Source organism: Corvus kubaryi, unplaced genomic scaffold, assembly GCF_017639235.1.
Source record: "Corvus kubaryi isolate FWS band 111438036 unplaced genomic scaffold, C.kubaryi_AGA036_p1.0 71, whole genome shotgun sequence".
In the NCBI taxonomy this organism is placed as follows: Eukaryota; Metazoa; Chordata; class Aves; order Passeriformes; family Corvidae; genus Corvus; species Corvus kubaryi.
In genome coordinates this window covers 15,953,906-15,979,912 of record NW_024582059.1, presented here as the reverse complement: position 1 = coordinate 15,979,912, position 26,007 = coordinate 15,953,906, and the positions used below count along the sequence as shown (strand labels likewise).

The following is a 26,007-nucleotide window of genomic DNA, read 5'->3' as shown; positions in this document are numbered from 1 at the left end:
TTACATTGTGAGCTTACTTTATTTGCACACAAATAAACAAGCTAAGTTGAACTTTATAAAGGAAATGTATCCTACAGCTGCACAGACTTAATGCTAACTGCACTAAACTTATCATACAGATATTTCTTCACTTAAAAAACATATATATATTCCCCCATTATTTATATATATATGTGTGTATATATATAAATAAATAAGGAAACTACATACAAATACAATGGAAAAATACATTCAAAAGCTTTTTATAAAACTTGGCACAATATTATTTTGACTGTAATAAAAATATTTATAAGAGAAAGACAGATGCACGGAGAAACACAAATACCTAACATCTAGTGCTTTGTCTAAATCCTGAAAATAAAATTTAGTCTTTGGTATTGCTAAACAAAGTTAAGTTGCAAGCATCTACAGTCCCAGCTTACAGCCTCTGCTCCACCCTCTCTGATTGTGTTACCACCACATTGCACAGACTTTGCTGGCTGCAAGTTTCCATAATAATTTGCAAACAGGCAGAGAAGCAAAACCAGCTAAATGTGTAGTGTCTTCTTTCAAGGGCTCAATCCAACCTTCATTAAATTCAGTGGAAAATATTCTATTGCCTTATTCAGGCTGAAGGTTATACGAAATATTTAAATTGATTTGCTGTCAAAGCGATGGTCACCCACCAGTGAAAAATAATTATAACCATGTAACAAACCATAGAACTGCCCCTGTGGCATTCTCCTCATTTTCCCCTTCCCAGTGGGAAAAGTCATGACCAGCAGCTAGGGAGACGATCCAGTGGTCATGGGTAACTAAACCCTGAGCACACAGTAGAAGTTGCCCCCGAGGTTTTCCATCCAGCGTGTGAAATGCAGTAATGCTGCAACAGCTTCAGTATGGAAATTTAGATTGAACTTGGTCTCAGCAGGAGCTGAAATATATCCAAGCAGTGGCTGCAGATGCATCCATCCCATAAGCCCAGCATGAAACCCAGGAATATCCTTGTTTCAACAGCAGCTGGGGTTCATAACACAGAGCAGAAGAATTTTTCTGTATAAGCCACAAATGCACAACATCCATCTGCATTTTTTCCCTGAAAGGTAAAAGCTTTTTGTCCATCTATTTTATCTTCACACCACATAAAAGCAAAACATTTTAAGAAAGGCACATGGCTCTTTGAAGCAGTAAGGGAAATGCACACCACAGTCTGATTCTCTAGGCAACTTCTATTATGGATATACCTTTTCATTTGACCTGTCTTATATCCAACCTGGGGCAAAACTAGACCAACAGAGAGGCAGCTTCCACAGTGATACCCTTTTATCTGTAGCTAAATCAAATCAACCTTTCAGTAAAAGTCTCTTTTCTACACATTTCTGGATCAATGCAATACAGGACATTTTGGGGGAAAAGCAGAACACAGCAGAGAAAATGAAAAATAAGTGCCTACAATGTTAGTTATTGACATATGTCACAATTGTTGGCTTCTGATACCCATCCTCCCCACCCAAACAAAGATGTATGGTAACCTTGTTAATATCAAAATTTTAGCCAGTGATATTTTTAGTGGCAAAACCATAGATCCAATCAATAGTATCTGAAAATGTTCCTAGAGACACTGTGTATCAAAAAAAATTCAGGTTACATCTGCTGACTGAATGCATGCCCTTGTTATAAAATGCACAGGTTTTGGTGGATTATCCAAACAAGTTCTGGTTACTGAACTGTCTCTGATTCCTCAAGAAGTGCTGTGTAATTTGTGTAACTTGATTTTAAGCAAGAAACAAGATAGAACTGATGCCTACGAGTCTCTATAAATGTTCCAGAAGGAAAAATGATCAGAAATCCTTGTCCCAGCCTGAAAGTTCATCTGGAGGGCTTCCCACTTCAGGCGGATAGCTGTCAAAGTAGCTGTAATCAGTCGGTCCAGACAACTAGGACATTGAAAACACAAACAAAAGGTTGTTTCAGAAAATAACTTTTGAAAATGTTCTCTATTGATTTATGCATAATTTTTGTTGCTCCCAACGTGGAAATGAAAGGCTAATATGATACAGATGACTTCTTTCAATAGATGAAATTCCTTATTCTTTAAAAGAAATACCTCCAATAATTATGTTGTACAACAGAACAGTGGCATTAGCCTTCTTATACAAAAGGACTTCCTAAATATGATCAAATCCTAGATTTCACCCAAAGCCCTGTCAATTCAGTAAGAAAACTGGGCCACACTATACAGTTTTGGTTCAATTTTGCATAAGATCAAATCTATGCTCACAGGGATAGCTACTCAAAGCAGTCCTCAGAATTGCTTTTACTTTCAAATTGAGATTAAAGTGGGTTTCAAATGCTTTACCCTTAGTCTTTTTTCATTTTAGGGCAAAAACAAATAGGCCATTTAAAACAGGGAGCTTACTCAAGGATGTGTTGTAACTCAATAATAAGAGCACACAGAAATTTGTACTCTTCACAGTAATATGAACAATGCATCTTAATAATATGCCCATTACCAAGGGAGATATATTTTTTCAATATTAGTTTCTGACCAAACACCATTTGTTCTAGTAATGGTGAAAATAAAATGCAAAGTATACAGACAGAATAATATTTCCATTATTTAACTGAAGTTACGCATTGCTCCCTGTCTCTCTCTTTCATTCAATTTTCACAAAAAATGTTGAAATGTAATAATTCAAATGTGTCTTTGGGAAATTTTGCTATCTCCATCAGTTCTTTGTAGCCAAGCTGTGTTAGTAAAGCATTATGATAGTGAAAGCCAAAGCCAATACCTCTCTTTTTAAAGGCGACGTTAATTTCCTCACTTTCAGACTATCCCAGTTAAAACCACTCAACCACCTGATTGAAAAGAGAGGAAAGACAGACAGGGAGAGACCAAAAGAGAAAGACAGGTTGTTTTCTGACGTTATACCACAAAGAGCTGAAAATCACGTGAACAAGGGCTATAAGAAGCTTTTTTCTTGCCAATTCCTGTAACAACACAGTTAGAAGGAGGAATCTCGAGGACTGTCATTGTCATACAAGGCAGGGACAGCCTCAGGACCACCAGGCATTTGGCACTTCTGCACAGAGGAGGTGCAGAGACAGGCAGGTTAATATGCACAGAAATACAGCCATGCAGAGGCTTGTGTGTCTCTGTGGAATTCCACCTTTTTTACAGCATGAGAAGAGGGAGACAAGCAGAAAAATCAAAGAGCTTCTTTCCCCAGGCACGAACTGTAGGGCTTAGAAACAACTCGGATAAAAAGAGAAAGCAGAAAATGTTTAATTTACAGAGGACTTCCTTCGTTAGAAGAAAGACATGCATTAGAAAAATTCATTATGAGAAAGACTTTCTTTGTTACAAGAAAGAGGACAAAACCCCAGAATTATTGCTCTGGAGCTCCTAACTACTCATTCTTAAGAAACAAATGTTGAAGGGTCAGGAGGTCTGAGAGGTCGATGCTGAACTAGCATTGATTTCTCTGAGAACTGAATTAAATGCCTACATCAACAGCCTGCAGCAAAACCAGTAAAAAATAAGATTTCTAGATAATCATGCTGAGGATTTATGTTCATATTGTTGCTTGCTATAGCTGCAAATATACTCAATAGCAATAGAGATCTCTATTTATGAGTTTACCTGGATGGGTCCCAACATATTAAAAATATTTCAAATTAAACCCCGAATTTTCTTCTTGGAAGTCTCTTTTGCTTACCTGTGCTTCTTGATGTCATTTATTCCATTCCTCAAATTGCCTAATCTTTCTGTGGGGTTTTGCCTTAAAAAAAAAAAAAAAAAAAGAGAGAGAGAAAGAATAAGGATAAGGATTTATAAAATATTGCTCTTTTAAAAAGAGCACTTATAGGTCCTAACTACTTGCATTTAAGAGTTGCAAGGGGTGGAGCTTGCACAAAACCTGTGGCCTCATGAAGAGGCATAATGAGGTGTTGCTCATTGCTCCTTTCTTCTGAGGATGAAGAAACCTTCTAGAAAGCCAAAACAGTGTCACTCAGCTGTGAGAAGCAGCAGAGGGAAATCAGCTGGCTGAGTTTTAGTTGCACATCGTTTTTTTTTCCTGGCCAGCAGGTCTGAGTTACAAAAGGAGGCAGATCAAAATTTACAGCTACAAAGATCCTTCCAATCATCGTACACAAGAATGCTGAATACTGTTCCTGGTGCCACGGGTGAAATCCCACAGGAGCTGGGAATCCAAAGTCAGTGCCACCAGCCAGAGGTTGTGCAGGCCACTAAGTTAGGCTGGCCCTTTTGAAATGCCACCTTCTGCACATTTTCAAAAGGACTTAATCCAGTCTTCAAGTGCCCTATGTTTTCTGTAGAATCTATATGCCTAAGTAATTTTGAAAGCTTTATTTTGAAGCTTTCATTTTGAAAGTCATTTTTGAAAGTTTTTTAAACAATGTGCTTGATTTGAAAATCAAATTCCTTAGCTCTTTCCTCAGCCCCCACTTAATTAATTTTCCCAGATATGTGTTTCAGACAAAATTCCTAGCTATAGAGAAAGCCCAGAGCCTCTGCTGCCTCTGCAGACTCAGAGGTGTGACACACTCAGGGGCATGTAATGCATACTGAATATAATCAGAATGGACCATGCTGTGCATAACAATTCCAAATGAAGTTGTCAGGAATTCAATGCTTGAGTCTGAGTCCTAAAAGTACTCAATCTATCTACACTCAGGCTTTGCCCCGAACCGCCCGTCCTACCTGCACAGTCTGCGGATCAAATCCTCAGGTCTCCTTGTTATTATTTTAGGAAAATCCAGCTTTTCAATGCCTTTGAGAATCAAATTGTATGTCATCATTTGATCAGCCCCAGAGAATGGTGGGCTAGAAAAAGAAAGCAACACTGATAAATGGAACACCTGGCAAGAGCAGGTGTGGCCAGTACTTTTCAAAGCAAATATTTGAGAATATAGAAAAAAATACAGGAAAAAAGCCCACCTTCCTACTTCTACAACCCTCACCCTTTCAGCCTGTCTAGGATATTAGAAAGGCTTGAAGTTGAGAAGCTTCCCATAGGTACAGGTAAAATGCCTGTGTCCTGTGTCCCCACCTGTGTCCTGTGTCCCCACCTGTGTCCTGTGCCCCCACCACCTGTGTCCCTCTAAGCTAGCCCTACCTCTAGCCTAACTCAGCGAAGCTTCCACATTGTATTGCCACTGAGCATTCCCAAAGAGTTGTCATGGAACTGTGCAGGGAGGCAAAGAGCGAGCCCTGCTTACAATCACCCACCCCACTGCAGCCCATCACCCACTAATGGGGAAGAGAACAGTCTGTTGTCACTTGTTCCTCACAGGAAACATTATCAGCAGCTACAGGAGCCAATTATAGCTTGTGCCTGTAGCCCACTTTTGTCAGTGGCATTTCTGAAATGATGGAAGGTAAGACATGCATAAGCGGCAAAAAGAAGTATCCTATTGCAAGGCTGCCTAAAAATAACCTTGGAAAGGTTTCTGAAAACAAACAAACTAGGTAAGAACTTTGAGTAGGAGGCACTTACCTGCCAGTGAGGAGTTCATACACAAGAATCCCAAGGGACCAAAAATCCACACTGAAGTCATGGCCTTTACTCAGAATGACTTCAGGGGCAACATACTCAGGGGTTCCACAAAACGTCCAGGTTTTCTGCCCTGATCCAATCTTCTTTGCAAATCCAAAATCAACCTGATCAAAATCAACACATGCTGCATAATGCAGAGGAGTTTTGCACTGGGAAGCCTTAAGGTCTTAATTGCTTCCTCATCTCCTGCAAAAATCCCAGAGCTGCTAGTTTACAGCTAGAGCAACAACACAGTGTAGCTGTGAAGGTAATTCCAACTGAAGTAATTGGATTACTGAATGTTATAAAACAGACCAATTTATCATCACAAGTAATTTTCTGAATTATTTTCCTTTTGGGGAGAACAACCCATGATTTCCTTGAGGACATGAGATGTCCCTGGAAAGAGTGGGTTGCTCGCTGTCCTAGGAACGGATATTTCAAGTTCTCTGAAGGGTATTCTCGTTGCACTTCTCATGGTCACAGTAAAGCATGGCAGGAGTTCTTTCCTCTGTTCCCTCTCTACAAAGACAGGGAACCTGGGATTGCAAATTGAATCAATGAATGTTGAACCTATGATTGCTTGAGGCTGGACAGGGAGGTAATTCTGCACCTGGGAAATGTAGTTTCTGTCCTTACATTAAAACTACCTGCTGGGACAATCTTTTTCTTTCGTTGTTTATGCTGTGGCAAGAGCTCTCAGAGGCTGCAAATCCCCATTTTGTCTGTGGCTTGCAGAGGCTTTGCAATCCCTTTGTTTCTCATTGTGCAACAAGAAGCCTGCCCTCTTTACTGCTGAAGCACAAGAGTTATTAAACTCCAGGATCCTGGTTCTATAATTATGTGCTGTCTATTTACATCCCCCCTGCAAAGAAACAGGATACAGGCACAAAAGGATAACATTACAATGGATTACATCTTACCAGTTTTATATATCCTTCAGCATCCAAAATTAAGTTTTCTGGCTTCAGGTCTCTGTAGATAATTCCTATTTGATGTAGATAGTCAAAAGCCTCTGTCACACACCCAACACAAAACTTGGTGGTGAATTCATCAAAGCTGCCTCTGGAACAAAAATAATTACAATGAAGTTCTAAAAAGGCCTCAGTTATTAACCAGATAATATACAACACCCAGAATATTAACCAAACTGAAACAAACATCTTTTCATTGGACATCTTTTCATCTCCTTGAATGGAGAGCCTACTCAGTAGCCACATGGGGCTGACTGGTGACTTTAAAGGGCAGGGTTGTGCTGTGTTTGCAGTTACCTGTCTCTCAGCAAGCTCCACAATTCCCCTCCAAGGCAAGCCTCCAGGAGCATGTACACATACTTGTTATCCTTGAATGTGCGGTACAGTCTGTGGAGACAGACAGCGGCAATTTAGGGAAAGCAAAATAAAAAGCGAGACTTGCAGTGTCTTTCCTCCAGAACTCATGTGTGCCAAACCTCATTCCTAATAGTGCTGCCCAGGGGGTCAGCTGGGGGACAACCTGCAGGGAAACCTTATGGCTGACTTACTTTACAATGAATGGAGAACATATCTGCTCGAGGATTTTCTTCTCAGAATAAATATGCTCCTGTTGTTTGGTGTCCACTACGTGTTTCTTCTTTATACATTTCATTGCAAAAGCCATATTCTCATTTTTCACTTTAACCTGTGAATACAAGTGATGAAAACACATGAGGCAAGGAAATGATGTTTTACTAAATTGTTCTCAATAGATACACTGATACACATCTTTTTCAACACAGCACAGGACTGAAATTGATGGCCGCAACAAGGGACAAATTCCAGATTTTCTGCAGAACTGTTATGTAAGATTTTAAGCCAAGCATCAGATATTTTAGTTTCCCAGTCCCCACTTGTAAAGTGAAATGTTCCCTCTGTTCATTTTATATATAGAAAATAGCAGCAGCTTGGATAGGTACTACATATTGCAATGAGTTTATATCACAGTGGGTCCCAATTTCAATTTAAGATTTCTAATCACCAGCATAATACAAAAGAACAAAAGGGAGAGGCAGTTTAGGAAGAATGTTTACAAATGATTTTGCATTACACTGAAATATTATCCAATATGCAATAAAAAGATGGAAGTTAAAACAGGGCCTCTTGGAAATGAAGGAAGCAGCTATCTGCGTTCTGTAACTGGATGAGAATTCAATTTTTAGTTTAGTATTCAGGTGCTGCTGTAGAATTCCAATGTGGAACTTTTTTTGTGAAGCATGAATCAGAATGGAACAGTTGATGGTCTAACTACTGTAAAGAATTATTGACTTCACTAAAAGCACAAAGTCCCCTTTAATTTACCATTACCTTCAGCAGCCTGCACAAAAAGCATTCAGGTTTTTGTCAGATGTTTGCTGCTCAGCCAGAGGTGAGTGGGACTTAAGGCTTTGGGCTAATGAAGCTTGTGGTATCCCAGAAGCACAGCTGTTCATGCTATTGAATATGACTCAAAAGAGCCATTGCAAATTGTTGGAAATTTCCCAGTCAACCCAGCTCAGAGATAGCTCACGCTGGCTGTGGTTGCTGTGGGGCGTACAGAAGCAGTTCTGACAGCACAGACTATGTGGTGCCGTTCAGACTGCTTCAGGTCCAGGCAGATTCCTGGAAAAAGGCCTGCCATTCAGGGGACATAACACAGGCAGGCACATCTGTAAACTCCACATGCACAGGCTGATGACTATGTCTAGTGACCGGGAAGATACTTTTAACAACAGGAGTTGAAGGCACACAAGAATGGATTTGCTTCTTTAAACACCCAAGTCCTGAAATACTTTTTAACTATGCATTGCTTTATGTAGAATTATTTCTGCCTGAGGGGCACAAGCATGCAGAATAGAAAATCCTTCACATTATTCAGTGGCTAAATCAATCATCCAAGGCAGAGAACTATGTGAATAATCTTGAAACAATCTCTTACAAGCTCAACCCTTCCGAACCCACCAACACCCAGAGTTGTGACAACTTCTAAATTCTGGAATGGGGAAGGAGGGAACTGGGCTACTTTCTCCTTCAGCTCTATCATCTCCAAAGACACCTCTTTGGTCAACTGTCCGCAGAAGGATCTTCCTCTGCATTAAGAAAATTAACATAGGTTAGTGCTCTTCCTTGCCATCACTTTTAATGATCCTATATAAAGGACAGGAAGGGAAATGGAAAAGGAGGAAAGAGGAGGAGGAAAGGAGAAGGAGGAAAGGAAAGCTTTATTTTCTAACAGAATCTTATTTTCTGCAGAAACACTTTCTCTCTGGACATCCTATGGAAGTAAATTAGAAGAAAAATGCTACTGAAATTCACTGAGTAGAATCAACAGTAATTTTAGCAAGAGCTGATCCCTGGTGAGATTCCTGTTGATGTGGTCAGCTGCAAAATTTGGGCACTCCAAGCTGGAGAAGCAATGCTTGAAGGACTGTGTACCAGTTCCAGTTGAATTATCAGAAATAAGAAAGCAGCTGTATTTCTAAACAGAGGAAAAACATACTCCGCCAATCTTCCAGTAGTACTCAGACTGAAATTGGAGGCACAAAAACTGAAAGTGTGGCCCAAAGCTGAAAGCAGACATCAACACCATCAGTGCTACACCAAAACATTAAAAATAAACTGTTTCTTTTATGTCTGCTTCTTTCTTTTTGAAGTGACACTTAGTTTTTTGCACAGTAATACAGTTCCTTAACTCAAACAGGAGTTAAAGTTGGCCTTCAGGGGTTTTACAAAAGAACTTACAATCAAAGTGCAAAATCTACTTGAGTGCAACATCACTTTTTTTTTCTGTGCTCAGTTTTCCAGGTATAGAGTGAATTCTTGTTTGGGAGTCAACACACTGAGATTCTATGTAATTTTTGTATCAGAAAAGTTTCTTGGACTCCACGAGCATATCCAGACAGTGACTGCTGTCATTCCCAGGGGTCCATCTCCTTCAACTACCATCCATGATTTTACTTACATATCTATCGCTCTTTTTTGTGATTACCTACTATAGGTGTAACAAACAAATGATCTGACTTACTTTGCATGTCGCTTTTCATCAGCCTGGGTCAGATTAGCCACATAACCTTCCAGGTAAGTTTGCAGCTCCTCATAAGTTCCAACTGTTTGATTAAATGTCCTAAAAACACAAAGGAAACATCATAAACTGCTGAACATTTAAGTCATGACCTAGCTGGAGTTGGTTGATACTCAAGGATCGTTTCCTCCAGGCTCAAGAAATGATCAAGAAATCTGGCAAAGGGGGCAAGAGACCCATGTGGAGAAATAATTACTCAAGCTTAAACAGGAAACGCCTTGGAGGTGGAAGCTGGGTCAGGCTGCTTGGAATAATAGAGAGAGGTTATCAGGGTAAATATAAATGAGACAAGGAAGGCTGAAGCCCATCTGGAATTAATCTGACCAAGGATGTCAAGGACAAGAAGGGCTTTTTCAAATACATCAGTAACAAAAGGAAAACCAAGGATAATGTGGGCCCATTACTAAATGGAGCAGAGACTCTGGTAACGGAGGACACAGTGAAGGCAGAGTTACTGAATGCCCTCTTTGCATTGGTCTTCACTGACAAGGACAGGCCTCAGGAACCTCTGACCCAGGAGACCAGGAGAAACATCACCACTACAAGGAGGGAAAGAAAAGAGTAGCTCTGAACTACTCTCAAGCTTCTGTGCTCTGGCACCTGCTGTCAGCCTCTCTTCATTAGCATTCCTAAAGCACAACCACTCGTTCAGGATTCATTTAAAGAAACATTGTGGTTTTGCCTACAGTGAAGTCACATGAACCCACTGAAAGTCATGTTAACCTACTGAAAGAGGATGCAAATCTTTTATTAAAGTGTAATGTACTTACTCTCTGTCTATAACGAGGCACTCCACGTTGTACTCATCTGCAATAACGTTTGCTGATCTGACGTCATCGCTGAGAATTGAAAGGCATTAGGAGAATTCAGAAGCATATCAAAATCCTCAAAGTACCTCACACTGCACTCATGGAGGGCCACAGCTGCTCTAGGTGAAACTCCTCAAAAGCCTCTGGAGCCTGTACCTGGATTAGTGCTGCTGAACCAAATACAAAATTATTGCATTTTACTAGTCTTTATTATGGTCTAGCACAGTGGTTTTTCCAGTTTCAGTAGAGTTTCGATCATGACATCCTTTGGCAGCCTTCCAAGGAATTAGGGTGAGATGTAATTATCACTACATCAGGATTTACTACTTATTTCTAATATAATCCTTGGATATAAAACATTCCCAAACCCAAACTATTCCCTACTCAATCATCCACGTAAATACGTACTATGTGACCCCTTCTCTCCATTTCTTACTGCCATGGGCAATGGAAACAAGAGCTCATTCCAGTCATGATGGACCTTATCGATTCTGAAATCATCTGGCACAAGTTCTCACCACAGTTTTTACAGTATAAGCAATAAGCCACAATGCAGAGGGCCAGAATTTGACTTCTAGAGGGAAAACCAAAGGCAGATGCCAACTGTATACTTTCACGTTCTCTCTGCAGCCCCTCCAAACATTAACACAAATTGGGTCACTACCTTTGTCTACTGACTTTACAATCAAAAGAAAGATAATATTCAAAACAACCATGAGCTGTAGAATCTGACACTCGGTGATGTAACAGTTGAAATCCTACACATCATGAATCAGACAGTGTGAACGAACCTAATGAGAGCCTTTTCTCCAAAGTAATCTCCTTTGTGTAGATTTTTAATCACTTGAGGCTGTGAATGGTCTGCAGTACTCTGGGTAACTATCACCTGCAAAGTACAAGAACAAAAATTTAGTAAGGTAAAGTTTCGAAGTATTCCATGATTTTCTTCCTTTTCTGTGTATTTCAGAAATGTCTTAAACTCAGTAATGCTGCAGAGTTACAGATATATGTAGTTACCCCCTCCTCTCAAAAATTAAACCCAAACATTCCCTGACACCTCCCTGATTTTTGCTGAGAAGAAGGAATATATTCATTATTGGCAACCCCTCAACATTTTCTCCTCATACCTTTTGAAATAGAGCAGAATAAGTCACATTTTAATGAAAGACTAAGAAATGCTTCAGTTCCCACAGTGGGCAGATGTCATATGAGCTTCTTGTCTTCTCAGCTAAATAGACAGCACTCCAGAAGCATTAAATAACATTTATCCTCATGAAACTCTGCTTCCACAATAGCACATTCTGCTGATGCCTGTGTTAGCAAAAACCAAACTAGAATATCTACAGACACAGAGATGCATTGGAAATCCTCCTGGAAGTCTACTGAGTAAAATTCTCCTGATTTAATTCTTTAGGGTCCCATGTCAGCCTCCAAGGTACCAGCTGAGGGATAAAGGCTGCTGCCTTGCTCCTCTGGAACTAACAAATGAAAGGATTCTGAGACACCTCAAAGGCCATTCTCCATTAAGCCTGGGACACCATTACTTCTTAGACTTCTCACAAGTCTATGTTTTGCCCATTAGATATTGCACCATCCAGGAGAAGATGTAGGGTCAAATCTCATTTACAAAAAAATTGACTCTACATCTCTGCTGCAGAGTCAAGAGGCCTCAGGACACAATTTAATTACATTGTAATTAGCACAGTATAACATGGGTTCATTGTGAATGGAAAATTAGGCTCCCTGAACCTCTGAAACGCTGCTCCAGGCTTTTATCACGGTATTGTGAACTAAAAAGCATGGGCAAAAACCCTCTGCACCACTTTTACTGAACACCACACCCCTCAAGGCAGCTTTTGAGATGCAAGTGTTCGTACATGTTACTCTGTAAGTGAGGTTTATTATGCCTTACCCTTCCTTTTGCTATTATAAAGAAGGTGTTTCCTTCTTCTCCTTCCCGAATAACGTAATCTCCCTTCACATAGTACTCCTGTTGGGGGGCAAGTGAGAGACCATATTGTCCAGTAAATCCTTGAAAGGTTACTATGCAGAGTTCTTAGCACATGTGGATGTTCCATTGATGTTTAACTTCTATTTATGTTTAACCTTCATGCCTCCATGCAAAAAGAATAAAGAGTTACCACTGCCCTTGGGAAAAAAATATCCCAGCTATGATTATATATCAAGCCCTTACCTTCAAAGGTTCCTGGCAAATGCAGCCCTAAGGCACACAGATATTTGGCTGGATTCATGTGCTGGGGACCTAATGCCTTCTTCCCTTACATTTTGCAGTGTATGTGGTCCAAGGAATATGAAAGTATTACATATCCACATCACAAACAGGTAAATTTGATTACCAAAAGAGTCCTGGAGAACAACTTTGTACTTAATAAAGGATAGATTATAAATCCTCTTATCTACTTGCTTGACTCATTTGATGCCAAAAATATAACTTACTTCTATGTCACTAAATGTTATTACTTCCTGCAAACCTGAAATTCAACTCTGATTACTCCAAAACCACTCTCATATTAAAAAAGCTTGGTTGTTTTTTATTTTTGCTGATTTATTTTTCTTTGTTATTTTGAAAGCTTACTGAATACTATTTAGAAAAACTTAACAACATCTTACCACTTCCAGACAGTCCATGATCTTGGTTAATTTATCTTCAGGTAAGTTTTTCAGCAGGGACACACTTCCGGAAAACAGAAATAAAAAACAACAACAAAAAAAAGCCCCACAAAGTAGTTATCATTAACACCTTTTTTATGATCTCTTCTCATCTGTACAATTTTTACAGTCACATTTTATAAGTAGTTAAACTGGTGGTGAACACAATATACAACTAAATCTTAAGGTTCAGGCATTCTCATCTTGGTTTTGAGATAAACAAAACTTGCACAACTTAGAAATGTGGCAAACATTGGTCAGTTTTTAAATCAACTTTGTATTTCAGGAGGGGAAGGACTTCAGTGGGCATGTGGATTGATTTCAAAAGAATCCAGCGATTACAAACCCAAGACATTATAGCAATTCAAGAACATATTTTCAAGTGCACTGCAGAGACTGCAAAATCAGACAAAGCTAATAATTTCAGTACTCTTTGGACAACTATTGAAAGAGAAGACAATTACAGTGATAACTCGGTGAACTTGCTGGTAAGAATAAAAAAAACCTCCCACCTTGATCACTTGGACTTGTAAAAGTTAGAAAATTATAGAAATTTCTATCTATTTAGGCTCAGCAAAGAAGTGTGTATAGAAATCAAAGGTGGAAAGGGATGTGAAAATACACAAGACATTCTATGCATGGCCAGGCTTGGTATCTTGATTTAAAGGCATAACAGAATGATCATTCTCTGTTAAAAAGAAAATATTACATCAGCTAATTATGGTTTGGAACCTCTAACTTCACCATCTTCCTAAGGAGAAGTGTGACACCACTCTCAGTGTTCACTGCAGGAGAGAATTATTCTGCTCTGCAGATATCCTAGTAATTTATGTTGGAATTAGTTCATAAGTTGAGAGACATGCAGATCTTGTATTCAAGTCTCCAAAGGATAAGGAATATTCCTCCATCTACTCCAGCAGCTAACTAACTATTCGTTGGAGTATTTACTTAACTTTATTTATTACATTGTTTCAAATTCTAAACTGGTAACTTTCCTATACAGTTACTCTATTACTTAAATGCATTCAAGCACCTATTGAAGTTCCCTAGTGTAATGCAGGAGAAAAACAGTGAAAATGGGAAAAACTTACGAATCTTTAAAGAAAAAAACCCCCAAACATTCAAGCTTTTGAGGCCATATTTGCATGAAGAGCACCTTTTTCTCTCTGTTTACAACACAGGCACAGTATTGTTGTGCACCTTAGTAAGTAGCACAAAGCAATATTAGAAATAGAAATGGATCATATTTACCTTCTAAGGAAGTTTCTGTATTGCTCTTGTCTGGTCTGTGCAGTTACTCTCATGATATTTTGAAACACTTCTCTGTCCAATGCCCATGTTTTAACGTTAGTGATTGCTTCAAGAAAACAAAAAAGAAGAACAAAATCAGCAATGTTTTCAAATTATTTGATGGATGATATTACAGCATCAGGCCATGGTACAAGACAGACTAGCTATTTTACAAGGCCCAAGGCCAAATTTTAAAATATCTAGCACCTATTGTAATCAGACTTTTAAAAGAATTCAATTCCCACTTAAATAAAGCTCACTAAAGTAAGGAATAGATTTCCAAATGGTTCCTTCGTGGAGCATGTTCCATAGGCTGAACAGCCTTGAAAATGATAGGGCTGAACACTTGGGAAGATCTACCCTAATCACAGCCAGTCATTGTACTCAAAAGCTGCAAACTGCAAAGAAGCTGATTTGAAAGAAACAAGAACGTGGTTGGTTTTCCAAAACCTATGATGTTAAATGCTGTGGCTTGGATCTAACTCTAATTCAGTTTATATGCAAATGTTTGTGAGATATGCATGAAGATAGAAATAACAGAGGTCAAGAAATACATTTAATTTCATTTAATCCTGTGCTTCACAGGTTTTTCTTCAATGTATCCATTTTATAAGGCAAAAAACATTATTTTTTTTTAAAGATAATAAAATTATTAATACAGTAAGCAGGCACAGGATTCAGCATCAAAGATGGAAACCACTAAGCAGCCTTTGAGTGCAATCATCGACAGAACAGAACATGTTGCACTTCTAATTTTTTTTAAGCAAAAGGTGATTCTATTAAATTTAATCTCTTCTTTTAATGCTACATCCTATCCAGCAATTTTCCTTCTGCCCTAAGAAAGAACAAAACTGTGTTTCCTGCGAGATAAAATTTACAGAAAAATTTAGGGAAATTGATTTCCTCCATTTATCATCAACATAGAATCATTTTTACAGGGAAGAAAAGTGCCAGGTTTAAAATGATGCACAGTCATTCATCCTTGTACACAATATTGTCATAGGTTAGCAAGCGTAGTCCCGGAAGGGACGTCCTTGCTAAGGGGTGCTTACAGTTTCCTCTGGGAACTGACAGAACCTATCAGCTGGCCAGTTTGAATATGGACAATTCTCTAAGCCACTTAAAGTTGTGATCACCTCTGTGATCCACATTTAAGAATAGACAAACTCCCCCCCCAAGCTCTCTCTCGTTTCCGGCGCTGGGACAGGTGGCTGCGGGCCCCGTGTGGGGGCCAGCGGGCCCGGCCAGGCCCTGCTTGGGCCAGGCCGGGCCGGGCCACGGCCATCCTGAAGCCGATGGACCTGTTCCAGCCGTGGAACCCCCCCCACTGCCTTGCCGTGGGCAGCCGGAGCGGCTCGGCTCTCCCCCCTCTCCACTGCGATAAGAAAAAATTCAACATTCCAGCTGTAAAGCTGCAAGGCCGAGGTGAGAGTAACCCTTTTATTGCTGTGAAGAGCTGAAAACCTGAGGGAAGAGAGAGAGGAGATGCTTAAAGCTGAAATTCTGTTGTGAAGCTATGATATATCAGAGTATCCTGTTGTAATTTCATGAAGATATGGGGGGTGGAGTGTTCAATTCGTGAGCAAAAGCACCTGCGCTGAGATAGGCAGATGCTGACGCAGCTGTAATTTCATGAGAAGTTTGGACAGGGAGAGATGGACCAGATGAGGACTTTTGCTCCGAACGGGAAAGGAGAAAACCTCAGTCCGTAGAGATGCTCCCAGAGATAGTCCTAAAGATGAAGATGATGAAGACCCTTTGCTCCCAGGGAAGGAGAAGGGCCTCTGTTTTTGTTTCTGAACGGCTCAACCTTAAAATTATACCCCAAAAAACTTCAAGAGTGGACCCTCGAAAGCAGTTGCGGGAAAAGCTGCAAGTCGGGGGAAAGGACTCACACGCAGGCAGAGAGACTCCTCTTCCTAAATGGACTGAACGATATTTGGAAGTGGGCGGCTGTCTCGTTGTGATAATGTTTTCATAGCATGAGCAAGAAGAGACTTCTCTTTCTAAATGGACTGAACAAGGTTATTATGGAAGTGGTAAACAGACTGAACATCTTAAGGGTTGTCTTTGAACATTGTCAGTGGGAGAAGGGAGGAAGGTGGGGGGAGGAGGAGAGTTCTGAAGGTGGTATGATTTTTTTTTTCCTTCTTTTAGGTCTGTTAATAAACTTCTTTATATTCTTTCAAGTTTAGTGCCTGTTTTGCATTTCTCCTAATTCTTATCTCACAGCAGATAAACAGTAATGAGTATTTTGGACCAAACCACTACAAATATACACATATGCACTGCCATTTACCAAAATAGATAAAAAAATATTTTTGGATGCTGGATGGGAGAACAAAGGTGTCGCTTTGGTTTTATTTTTCTCCTAGATGACATCTTTCAGTTTACTTTGCACGAAGAAAACACTGCAAGTATCCAGCCTATTGCAAATGTATTTCCTGTACTTAACTAAATGAAGCAGTTATAGAGTTAAAAAAACACCTGAAATCTCAAAGATGAGATAAAAAAAAAAGAGAGAAATTCAGAACCATTGGGGTAAATCACACTGCCAATTTCAAATACAGCTACTGCCTGTGAAGATGCTGCTGAGTAGCAGCAGCCACTGAAATGCTGTTTGGATAAAATCCTTCACTTGTGAATTTTCAAAGACTGCAGGAAAAGGGTGTCAGGAGATCCAGCATCAAGAAAGGGTTTTCACATGTTTGTTTACTATTCATGCTCAGTTATGGCATTGTACTGCTCTTCCTCCACAACAAGGATCACAGGAAAGCTATTGGGGAGGGGTGGATTTCTGCAGTGATTTCAAGTATTCAAATACCTTTTCTTGTCCATAATTGGACAAATCTTGTCCTACCTCAAAACCAATTAATGCTAACAAAGGTCTAAAGCAGCTTGACATCTTATTATGCAGAAACACTACTTTATAATGCTAATACTATACAGCAGGCAAAAAAGAAAAATAGGGAACATATTCAATTAGAACAGCATGCTAGTAAGAAAAATAATCACATTACTGATGCTGTTCTGTTTATCAGGCAGCAACAAAAACAGATTACATGTAATAACTTCCATCTGCACAGCCAGCAATGATTAAGTGCCTAAACTGGGTGCAGGAAGAAAGACCAAAAGCTTTTACAGCAGACAACTTCTTGTTTTATTCCATTTGCTCCTTTCTAAGTCAACATGAACTCTTCATACTTACTGGCGGCACAAAGTCCCTGCAGATTTCGACAAGAACAGAAATTAGTCTTTAAACACAAGTAATATTTATGGAATGGTGGAGAGTGGAAAAATTGTGAACTTAACCATATTTAGTCACTTACTTGTTTGTCACAGAGCAATTATGGCATGTTGGAAAGGGAATCAGAGTATTCAATGGATGAACACCCTGTCTTATACAGGAAGAGAGATATTTGTATCAGAGCAACACTTAACAACTCCATCCTGGTCAGTCACCAAACTGCCAGCTGCAAATGGATCTAGGCAAGACTCAGCAACAGAATGATGACACTAAAACAAATACAAAAGCAACTAATTCCTGCATAATTTATTTCCTCTTGAATTAGACTGTATCTGCTCTACTAAAAACACCATGGTTCTAATATGCCTTCAAACTCTGTAATTTCATCCTCAGGGTTGCATTTGACACAAGAACATAAGAACCAAAGACCATCACCTCTGCTAAAGCATCCAAAATTAAAGCACAATCCTCCCCTAGTACTTAGTATGCTACAGATCAGGCTAACCAGCACAATTTGGAGGTGCCTAATTGTTTATCAAGGGTTATGCCAGGGATGGAATTATATTCACAGCATTGTATTATTTGAGTTCCCAAGCAGAAGTAACTTATGGAAGGAATATGTGAGTTTACTGTAGATAACCAAGACACGAAAATATCTATTAAATGAAAACTTCAAGGAAACTCTGGATATAATAGGGATCTCACAAAAAATACATAGTTTTCATTTTGAGTGATGTTGTTGTAAATAACCTCAGGTACCTTTCACAGAAGCTGTCCGTGTGCAGTTGTATAAAATGGCCAGTTCACCAAATGCTGTCCACACAGGTATTGAGGAGAGTAGTTTATTCTGCTGAAAGACTTCCAGACTTCCCTCTGTCAAAAATCATCAGGATAATAGGTATTAAACCTGTGCTCAGCTGCACAGAGTGAATGGAAAACAAATCAATATATTCCTGACTTTGCTGCTCCCTGGAACACAGGAATGGGAGCAATGATGCAAAAAGTGCTTTGAAACACAGGTACAAACCAGTAAAGACTTATTTTTTAAGGTGTTCTGCTAATTTAAAGATGTGCTCTGGAAGGGAGGGTCATTCTAAATCCTGATGGGATAAACCTTTGCTACAACAAGCCACTCACTAGTGGTTCAGGTGCTCTAGTGTGGTGTAAAGAGAAAAGTCTTAAAATAATGATCACAGGAGAAATTACTCATGGTTTGTCTCTTCATACACAGGCACGAGTATATATGTGCAGAATGCAAAGGAGAGGGCAGAAAAATTAAAACCACATTAAACCTTCCTTCAAGAAGTGGCTCTTGAGCCTCACCAGCAAAAGGCAAAGAAAGTCTGAACTTCTTCACAGGTTATGGCTCCAGAAAACCTTCCCTTAAACATGTTATGAAAGTTGTGCCCTTTTCTCTCCAAGGCACACACCATTTCCTCAAGAAAGGCCTAATGTGCCAGCAAAAGTTCCAGGTGCACATTTCCTTTCTCATATTTCATCTGTTTTCAAAATTTTATCATTTTATCTCACAAGAATAGGACCACCCCATCACAAATCCAGCCTCCTCTTTTCTCCTGTAACATTTATGTTTTCCTAGTACAGTTACCATCATTTTTTTCCAACTAACCCATCCATATGAAGCCAGAAAATGAGCTTTCCAACATATACCAGTTTGCTCCTGCTTACGTATTCCTACCTCAACAGAACATACTCCTTACAGTATGAGCTCCAATGCATGAGAGTCTCTGGGCCTCTTAGTGACCCAAAATTAATGAAATATGCAAATTAATCACAAATACAGGTTTGGGGTTTTTTTTGTTTGTTTTTGTTTTGTTTTTTTAATGATGAAATAACTTATTGCTGATAGGAGCAAATTCCAGGTGTTAAACTTGGGGTCCACTATAGCTGATCAGCAATTTGAGGCACAGTAGCAGTCAGCACAAATGACTGCAGACTTGTTGGCATTATTTTAGGAAAGTCTTTTATCCTAAAGCTTTTTGTTTGCTTTGTTGTTTTGTTGGGTTTTTTTTGTTTTTTTTCAGAAAAAATAGAGCAGGTCTTTTCTTTTGTAAAAAAAGACAACCTCTCAGCTTTGAGAACAGCAAATGCAGACCTCATGTTTCAATTTCCCAAACACAGAAAACTGGTATCTTATAAATGTTGAAAAGTAAGTTTATTTCAGGATTGGCTTCACCACTGAGCAGTTCTCAGTATTTTAAATAATACCTGTTCGTCCTCTGGAGAGGAAAGGGTTGGCTACACCTACAACAGAAAGAAATTCCTGGCCTCTGGGCTTTCAGAAATGAAAAAGGTCATGAGAAAACACTAAATCAAGAGTCATGTTTCCAAGGTGCTTTTTATTGCTCTCACTCTGTCACAGGTAAAACTTGCATTGCCCTCCGCAGAGACAAATTATTTAGGAGCACAAACACCCTCACTGCGAATTCCTGCAAAACCTTCTAAACCCCTTTCGTGTTTCTTGCACTTGTGTGTTGTACCAGTAAGCAATATTCACCTTTGAGCACAAAAATGTGGTTGCCTGGTTCTCCCTGTCTGATGACGTAGCTGCCTTGCTGGAACGTCCTCTCATACATACATTCCACCATGTCTCGTGTCTGGTGAGGCTCCAGTCTCTTCAAGAACTGGTTTTTATTCAGGGCATCTGTGATAAGCTTCTTCTCACTGGTTGCAAACAAAAAACCCACAAAATTTAAAATACCCAGTATGGCTGGGGTACGTTATTCACCAAACATTCATGCCTCCCAAGAGGATTCCTCTCATTGCTAACACACTGCTCTGCCTGCCTTGTCCAGACCTTGTGCGATGGTAGCGTGGTTAGTGCTCCCGATGTTGACAAAGGCAAAACCCTGGCAGATTTCTGAGGCATTTAAGGCCTCTTCTTGTTTGTACTCATAAAGCAATGCAAGGTTGTCATCAAAACTAGGTTATGTGGGAAAAATCTCCTGAGGACAATCCAGGAATGAACAAACCTAAGGCACCTAAATACATTTACATTGATACTAGCCATGTAATGACTGAAAATAAGTGAAGGCGATGAGATGAAGCAGGAAATAAAACCAAGTAGCTATGGTGAGGACTGTGTTTAGAAATAGGGATCATAACTTAGCTTCTGCTGAAAGCAATAGGGTTATTGGAATATAAGCTCTAACTTAGTTTTCAGCTAAAACCAACCTTGCTAATTTGATTCACCCTGGCCTGCATCATGTACACAATTCTGCAATAAAATACAGTAATTGCATATAACCCAATAGGTAAAATGAGCACAAAGGCTTCCTATAGAATAGGAGACTATGCTTCTAAAACTTTCATTAAAACCATTCATGCTGAGATACTCCAAACAAAAGTATGGCACTCAAAACCCTGCCATATGAATAGCATAAAATTATGCCATTTGTTTTACAATTATTTCTAAAAGGGACCGGTGACACTCTGGACTCAATGCAGATTCAAGAGCACAGCATGGAGCTTCCCCTCCTTCTGAGAGAGCTCCTTTCAGAGCTGTGTAGCAACACTGTGGAGTTACCTTGTGCAGAAGTGGGGCTGCATTAAGTCCTTTCTATGTAAAGGAGAGGCAGCTACTGACACCAGCAACTCCAAACACCCCTATGGACACTGTCAGGATAAAGGATCAGTATTTACTAATTACAGTGGACAGAATTGTGTAGACAGTGAAGGTTATGCTTTGTTCTTACATGTCTGAACTCTCTGAACTTGACCTACTACAGTATTTAGAGTCCAGATAAGGAAACCAAATGTTTGGACCTTTCAGCATTTGGCTGTCTCAACAACAAGGTGATGGTGTCTTAGTGCATGTGTATCACAGGCTTATCTAACTCAGAGGCATAGCAATGCACAGCAGCACAGCTTTGTGGTGATTTTTTTGGCATATGTCTGCTTCCAAAGTATTTGGAAGATCAAATAATACTTTGGCCACTACAACATCAAAAAATGATGTGCATTACGTTTGGATTGCTTAAGCTGCAATACTTGCTTTGGTTCTGGCTGCTGCACTTTGCTAATCCACTGGCTCTTCTCCTGGTTTTACTCCTCACTGCTGTTGCAATTCTGTCTCTGAAAGCACCCTAGAAAACCATGTGGTGGACTGCAGCACAAGGATCGTGCCAAGGAGAAGACAGGTTACAAACAGAACACTCCTAAAACAATGATTTAAGCTACCCAGGTACTTGTGATAAAATATTAATGCAGTTCCCCTTACTCTGGAAAAACACTGCTAGCTGAAGTTCTCAGCTCTTTATGGTGACTCAGGCAGCCTTTCTGATTCATGAGGCACCCTCTAAGGTGCAGTGCTGGACATGATGGATGAGAAAACAAGTCTCATAACTCTCAGGTCTACTATGGTACAGACTCAGATATGCCATGAATAATAAAGCTCCCCACAAATCTGAGGCACTTAAGTGACTGGCTGAAGTCCAGGTAGAGTCTGGCTACTACCACAGACTCTCAGGTTATGTCTACACTGCAAGGTAAAAGAGGGTCTAAGTTAAGCTTAAGGATACCAGTCTGATACCTCTGTCTGCAAGGTCAGCTGTGGCCACAGATATTTCTGGGTCTGTCAGAGTCTAGAAAGTGTAATTGGATTCAAAGAGGAACGAGGAAAATTCAGTTCCTGCGCCATGACCCTCAGAAGCTAGAGGGCAGGAGGAAGGTGGCAATAAAGCTAAATCCCAAAAAATCGATAAGATTCTCATCTAAAATACAGAGGCTACCCACCACTCTTCATCTGAAACCTGTGGGACACAGATGATCCTTGGTTAAAGTTACACACATACTCAACCAGCGTCTATCACAGCTGCAAAGCCTAAATGAAAAAGATGAATACTTTAATCCTGATTTATCATGAGGAGAGGATATAATTGTGATAAAAGTAATAACCTTGTAACACAAGCATAGAAGCCCTCTGAAATGAGCTCACCTGGAATCCTTTCGGACTGTTGCTTTTTCAAGGGAAAACATAGTTTGCCTGCTCGAATCACACAGTCGTGTTGTTGGCTCTGCAGATACACCTTCCTTGGCTCCTCTCCTCCTATCAGCAGAAACTTTAAATGGAGAAGGCTGAAGAAAGTGCTCTCCTTGAGTCCTAACAACATCCTGCAGCTTGTTCAACTGTATGCACTTGCTCTGAAGCTCCTTGGTGAGTTCTGCTATGACCTTCGTCTGCATAGCCAGCTGTGACTGAAGCTCAGCAACATGGCTTTGACTCTCTTGCAACTGCTGATCTTTTCTCTTCAGCTCCTTTTCCAGTTCAAGTACCTTGCTGCAGAGGACATCAGCTTGCCCATTGATCACATTGATGCCTAGGCATGGGTCCATCAGAAACTTGTGGCTGGCAGCACAGCCAATAGCAAGGTTTGCCACATGCCTATTTGGCTGCCTCAGGTGCTTGGGTTTCACTAATCCATTCCCCATTTTGTCCAGAGACCTAAGTGAGAAAGTAAATTTGCAGTTTTATTTCATTTCCGAAGAAAAAATAAAATCATAGAATGGTGAGCAGTGAATTTAGTAACTAGCTGGCAGCTGAATTTGCTGTATGCAACTGTAGTAAACACAGCTGATTGCTTTCATCCTCTCCAGTCCTGCAAGTCAGCAGAGTAAAGGGCAAAGAGAAGAGGTAGGGAACGGTGGTAGAAACAAAGCAAAAGATCTCATGGCTACTACTCAATTTTTGTGAGTTTAAGAGATGTGTAAGCTGCTATCAGCCTAACAAAGACAAAACAAATAGCAGGAAGGAGAAAAGCTTGTGCTTGACTGTTGAAGCAAGAAAACTGTTAGAAGCAAAAAATAAAAGTTGGATCACTTCCTCACTGAGGAATAATTATTGTGCACACAGACTAATTTAACCAGTGGGTACATACCTGCCTGGCATAAAGGATATGTGATTAGTAAGCATATGTGTTAACACACAAGCAGCTGGCATCATTTCTGCAGCTCACTTACTCATCTAAAATTGGCTCATATTTTTTAGCGTAACAGGTGCTACTACTGTCAAGGAACAATTATCTTTTTATGGGGCATTACCCCCTTCCATTGGCTACTCACGAAAAGTGACCAGGAAAAAAAAAATGTTCTGGGCTCCTGTCAGAGCACCTATGCCTCAAACAAGCACTTGTTGCAACCAACAGCCTTCAGTAGATTTGCAGTGACCCACCTTCTTCCTTGGACACAATCTGTGGCATATTTCATCGGATCATTTTAAGAGGAACAAGGAATCATGCTGCTGTTGTGGTCAGGCATCAGCAGGCCCGAAGTAGCTGTTTGTCTGCCCCATGGATGAAGAAGACCTTTTTCAGGCTGAATCCCAAGTGATGTGGATTAAGATAATCTCTTTTACTGTTTTATTGAAACTGGATAAGGACATGTCCTTGACAAGGTATGTTGATGAAATGACAAGTTGGGAAGCTTCAGCAATTTGCTTTTACTTGTTAGTATAATCATACTTTTAACAGATGCACAGTTCTGTTCTGGTTTACAGCCTTCAGTGGGTCAGAACTGAAATAGCTGACAGGGTACCTCACATTCCAAATCTAGTTTTCTTTAAAATAGTCTTTCTTCTCAGCTCTGTCTTGCTTTTTGTGACTTTAAATAATATTTTTCATTTGTGCCAGTTTCACAGATGCATTTTGACAGCTGGTGCTTCAGCCTGTTAACAGGGTAGTATGTCAGAAATGAAGGCAAATCTGTACTGCACAGAAGGATTTAAACAAATTGCACACAAGGGTACCGAACCAAATAACTCTGAAGAGGGACCTGTGTGTCACTGCACATGGCTTAACCAAAAATCTTACCTCAGCATGCAACTGTATTTAAAAACGACCCCAAACAACAACCAACATAAACTAAAAGTTACAATATAGAGAGGAAATTATGGGAAACACATCATAGCACTGTAACAGTCTCTGCTACGATATGCAGTGGCAGTCACTGCATTTCAAATAAAAGATATCCAACACACTTTGAAATTATATAGGGCAGAGCGACTGCCCCAGGGCACAGAAAAACCTACTGTTTGGATTGTATCCAGAAACAGAGCAGGTTTACTGTGTGATGACTGGAGTTCATAATCTATCAAACACACTAGAGTGTTAGAAGCTTCTGTCTTCCCATTGTATATGCACAGTCAGTTGTCAGTGGACAATGGAACAAGCAGTCGGATCTGACAGATCCCTCTTTCCACATGGTGCCCTTTACTGGCCACTTGTGTAGGAAACTCATGTATGTGGCAGGAATCAATAAAAGACTGGCAGGTGATTTTGGTAATTCAACATTGCAGTAGTCAATTCCAGCAGGAAACTTAAAGCTTTGCTCCTCCGAGGTTTGACCAGCTTTACCCACAGCTCAGGAGACAAAAGGCAAACCAGTGCATTGCACCGTGTTTGCTACAGGGCACCTCACACGCTCCTTCGAGGTCGCTGGACAGACGGGGCCAGGGACCGGATAGACCCAAAACACGCCCGGGAGCGACGGAGGTGTCCGCGCCCGCCGCGGGATGCTCCGGGGATGCTCCGGGGATGCTCCGGGGATGCTCCGGGGATGCAGCACCAGCCGAAACCGGGTCCGTCGCAGGCCCGCACGGTGTCGGCGCTGCCGGGCCAGCACCCCCGCCCAGCCCCCGCCCCGCCGGGACCCGGCATAGCCCCGGGAGGCCGCAGCTCCCCCACGCTCCCCGGCCCCGGCCTTCCCCGGCCCCCGCCCTCACCTGCGTGCCCGGCTGGCCCCGGAGCCAGGGCGGGCTGGCGGCGGCAGGGACGGAGCGCTGCTCCCGCGGAGCCGGGCTGGGCACGAACCCGCTCCCGCTGCCCGTCACGGGCGGCCGGGGATGCGGCGGGGCGGGAGAGGGGGCGGCGGTGCTCGCCCGTCCCTCCCTCGCTCTGTCCCTCCCTCGGCCGTGCGGGGGCTGCGGGGCGCTGGGCTGTCCCCCGCGCAGGGAAGGGCAGCGATGCGGGGCGTGGGGAGCCGCCGGTGCCGTGAGGCAGGGAGGCGGCAGCCCCGTCCCAGGTGGGCGGGACAAGCTGGGCTCCTCAATGCACCCCACCTGGCAGAGAGGTAAATGCAGGGCCCAGCTCAGCTCGGGCCACGTCCACAAGCGTTTGTCCTGCTTGCTTTCCGCTGCCCTGTGGATGGGTCTTGAAGTGGCTGTCGGGCACACAGCTGCAGAGGTCCTGCAGCTCTTGTCCTCTCAAACTGACCCTCAAACACCACTGCACAGTCCTGCAAGGAGCTTGCTCATGTCCTAGGATATATCCTCACTCAGGCTCGCCTCAGAGTGCAGCATTGCCTGTGTTCAGCACTGACTCTTGGTGGAGTACAGGTTTCACAAGGGCCATTCTCTCCTAGCACA

At 41.1% G+C, this 26,007-nt stretch overlaps 1 protein-coding gene across 5 annotated transcripts; it reads right to left on the bottom strand.

Annotated features, from left to right (window-relative positions):
• Window positions 1-25,594, bottom strand: PRKG2 (protein kinase cGMP-dependent 2). Of its 5 annotated transcripts, XM_042049607.1 has the most exons (20): window positions 25,366-25,588; window positions 22,585-23,091; window positions 20,146-20,312; window positions 18,390-18,503; window positions 14,345-14,450; window positions 13,055-13,118; window positions 12,336-12,413; window positions 11,215-11,309; window positions 10,385-10,453; window positions 9,558-9,656; window positions 8,472-8,622; window positions 7,063-7,199; window positions 6,812-6,901; window positions 6,464-6,605; window positions 5,502-5,665; window positions 4,706-4,828; window positions 3,699-3,761; window positions 2,772-2,838; window positions 1,788-1,916; window positions 987-1,075 (listed from the first exon to the last, which is right to left on the bottom strand). In XM_042049607.1, exons 2-19 carry the CDS (start codon window positions 23,076-23,078, stop codon window positions 1,821-1,823), a joined length of 2,319 nt encoding a protein of 772 aa, XP_041905541.1. In that variant the 5' UTR covers window positions 23,079-23,091; window positions 25,366-25,588; the 3' UTR covers window positions 987-1,075; window positions 1,788-1,820. The 5 variants fall into 5 exon arrangements, with proteins under 5 accessions (XP_041905538.1, XP_041905539.1, XP_041905540.1 ...); XM_042049604.1 differs by lacking the exon at window positions 2,772-2,838 and having other exon boundaries at window positions 1-1,075; window positions 25,366-25,593; XM_042049606.1 differs by having other exon boundaries at window positions 983-1,916; window positions 25,366-25,586.
• Window positions 25,595-26,007: the final 413 nt, after the last annotated feature.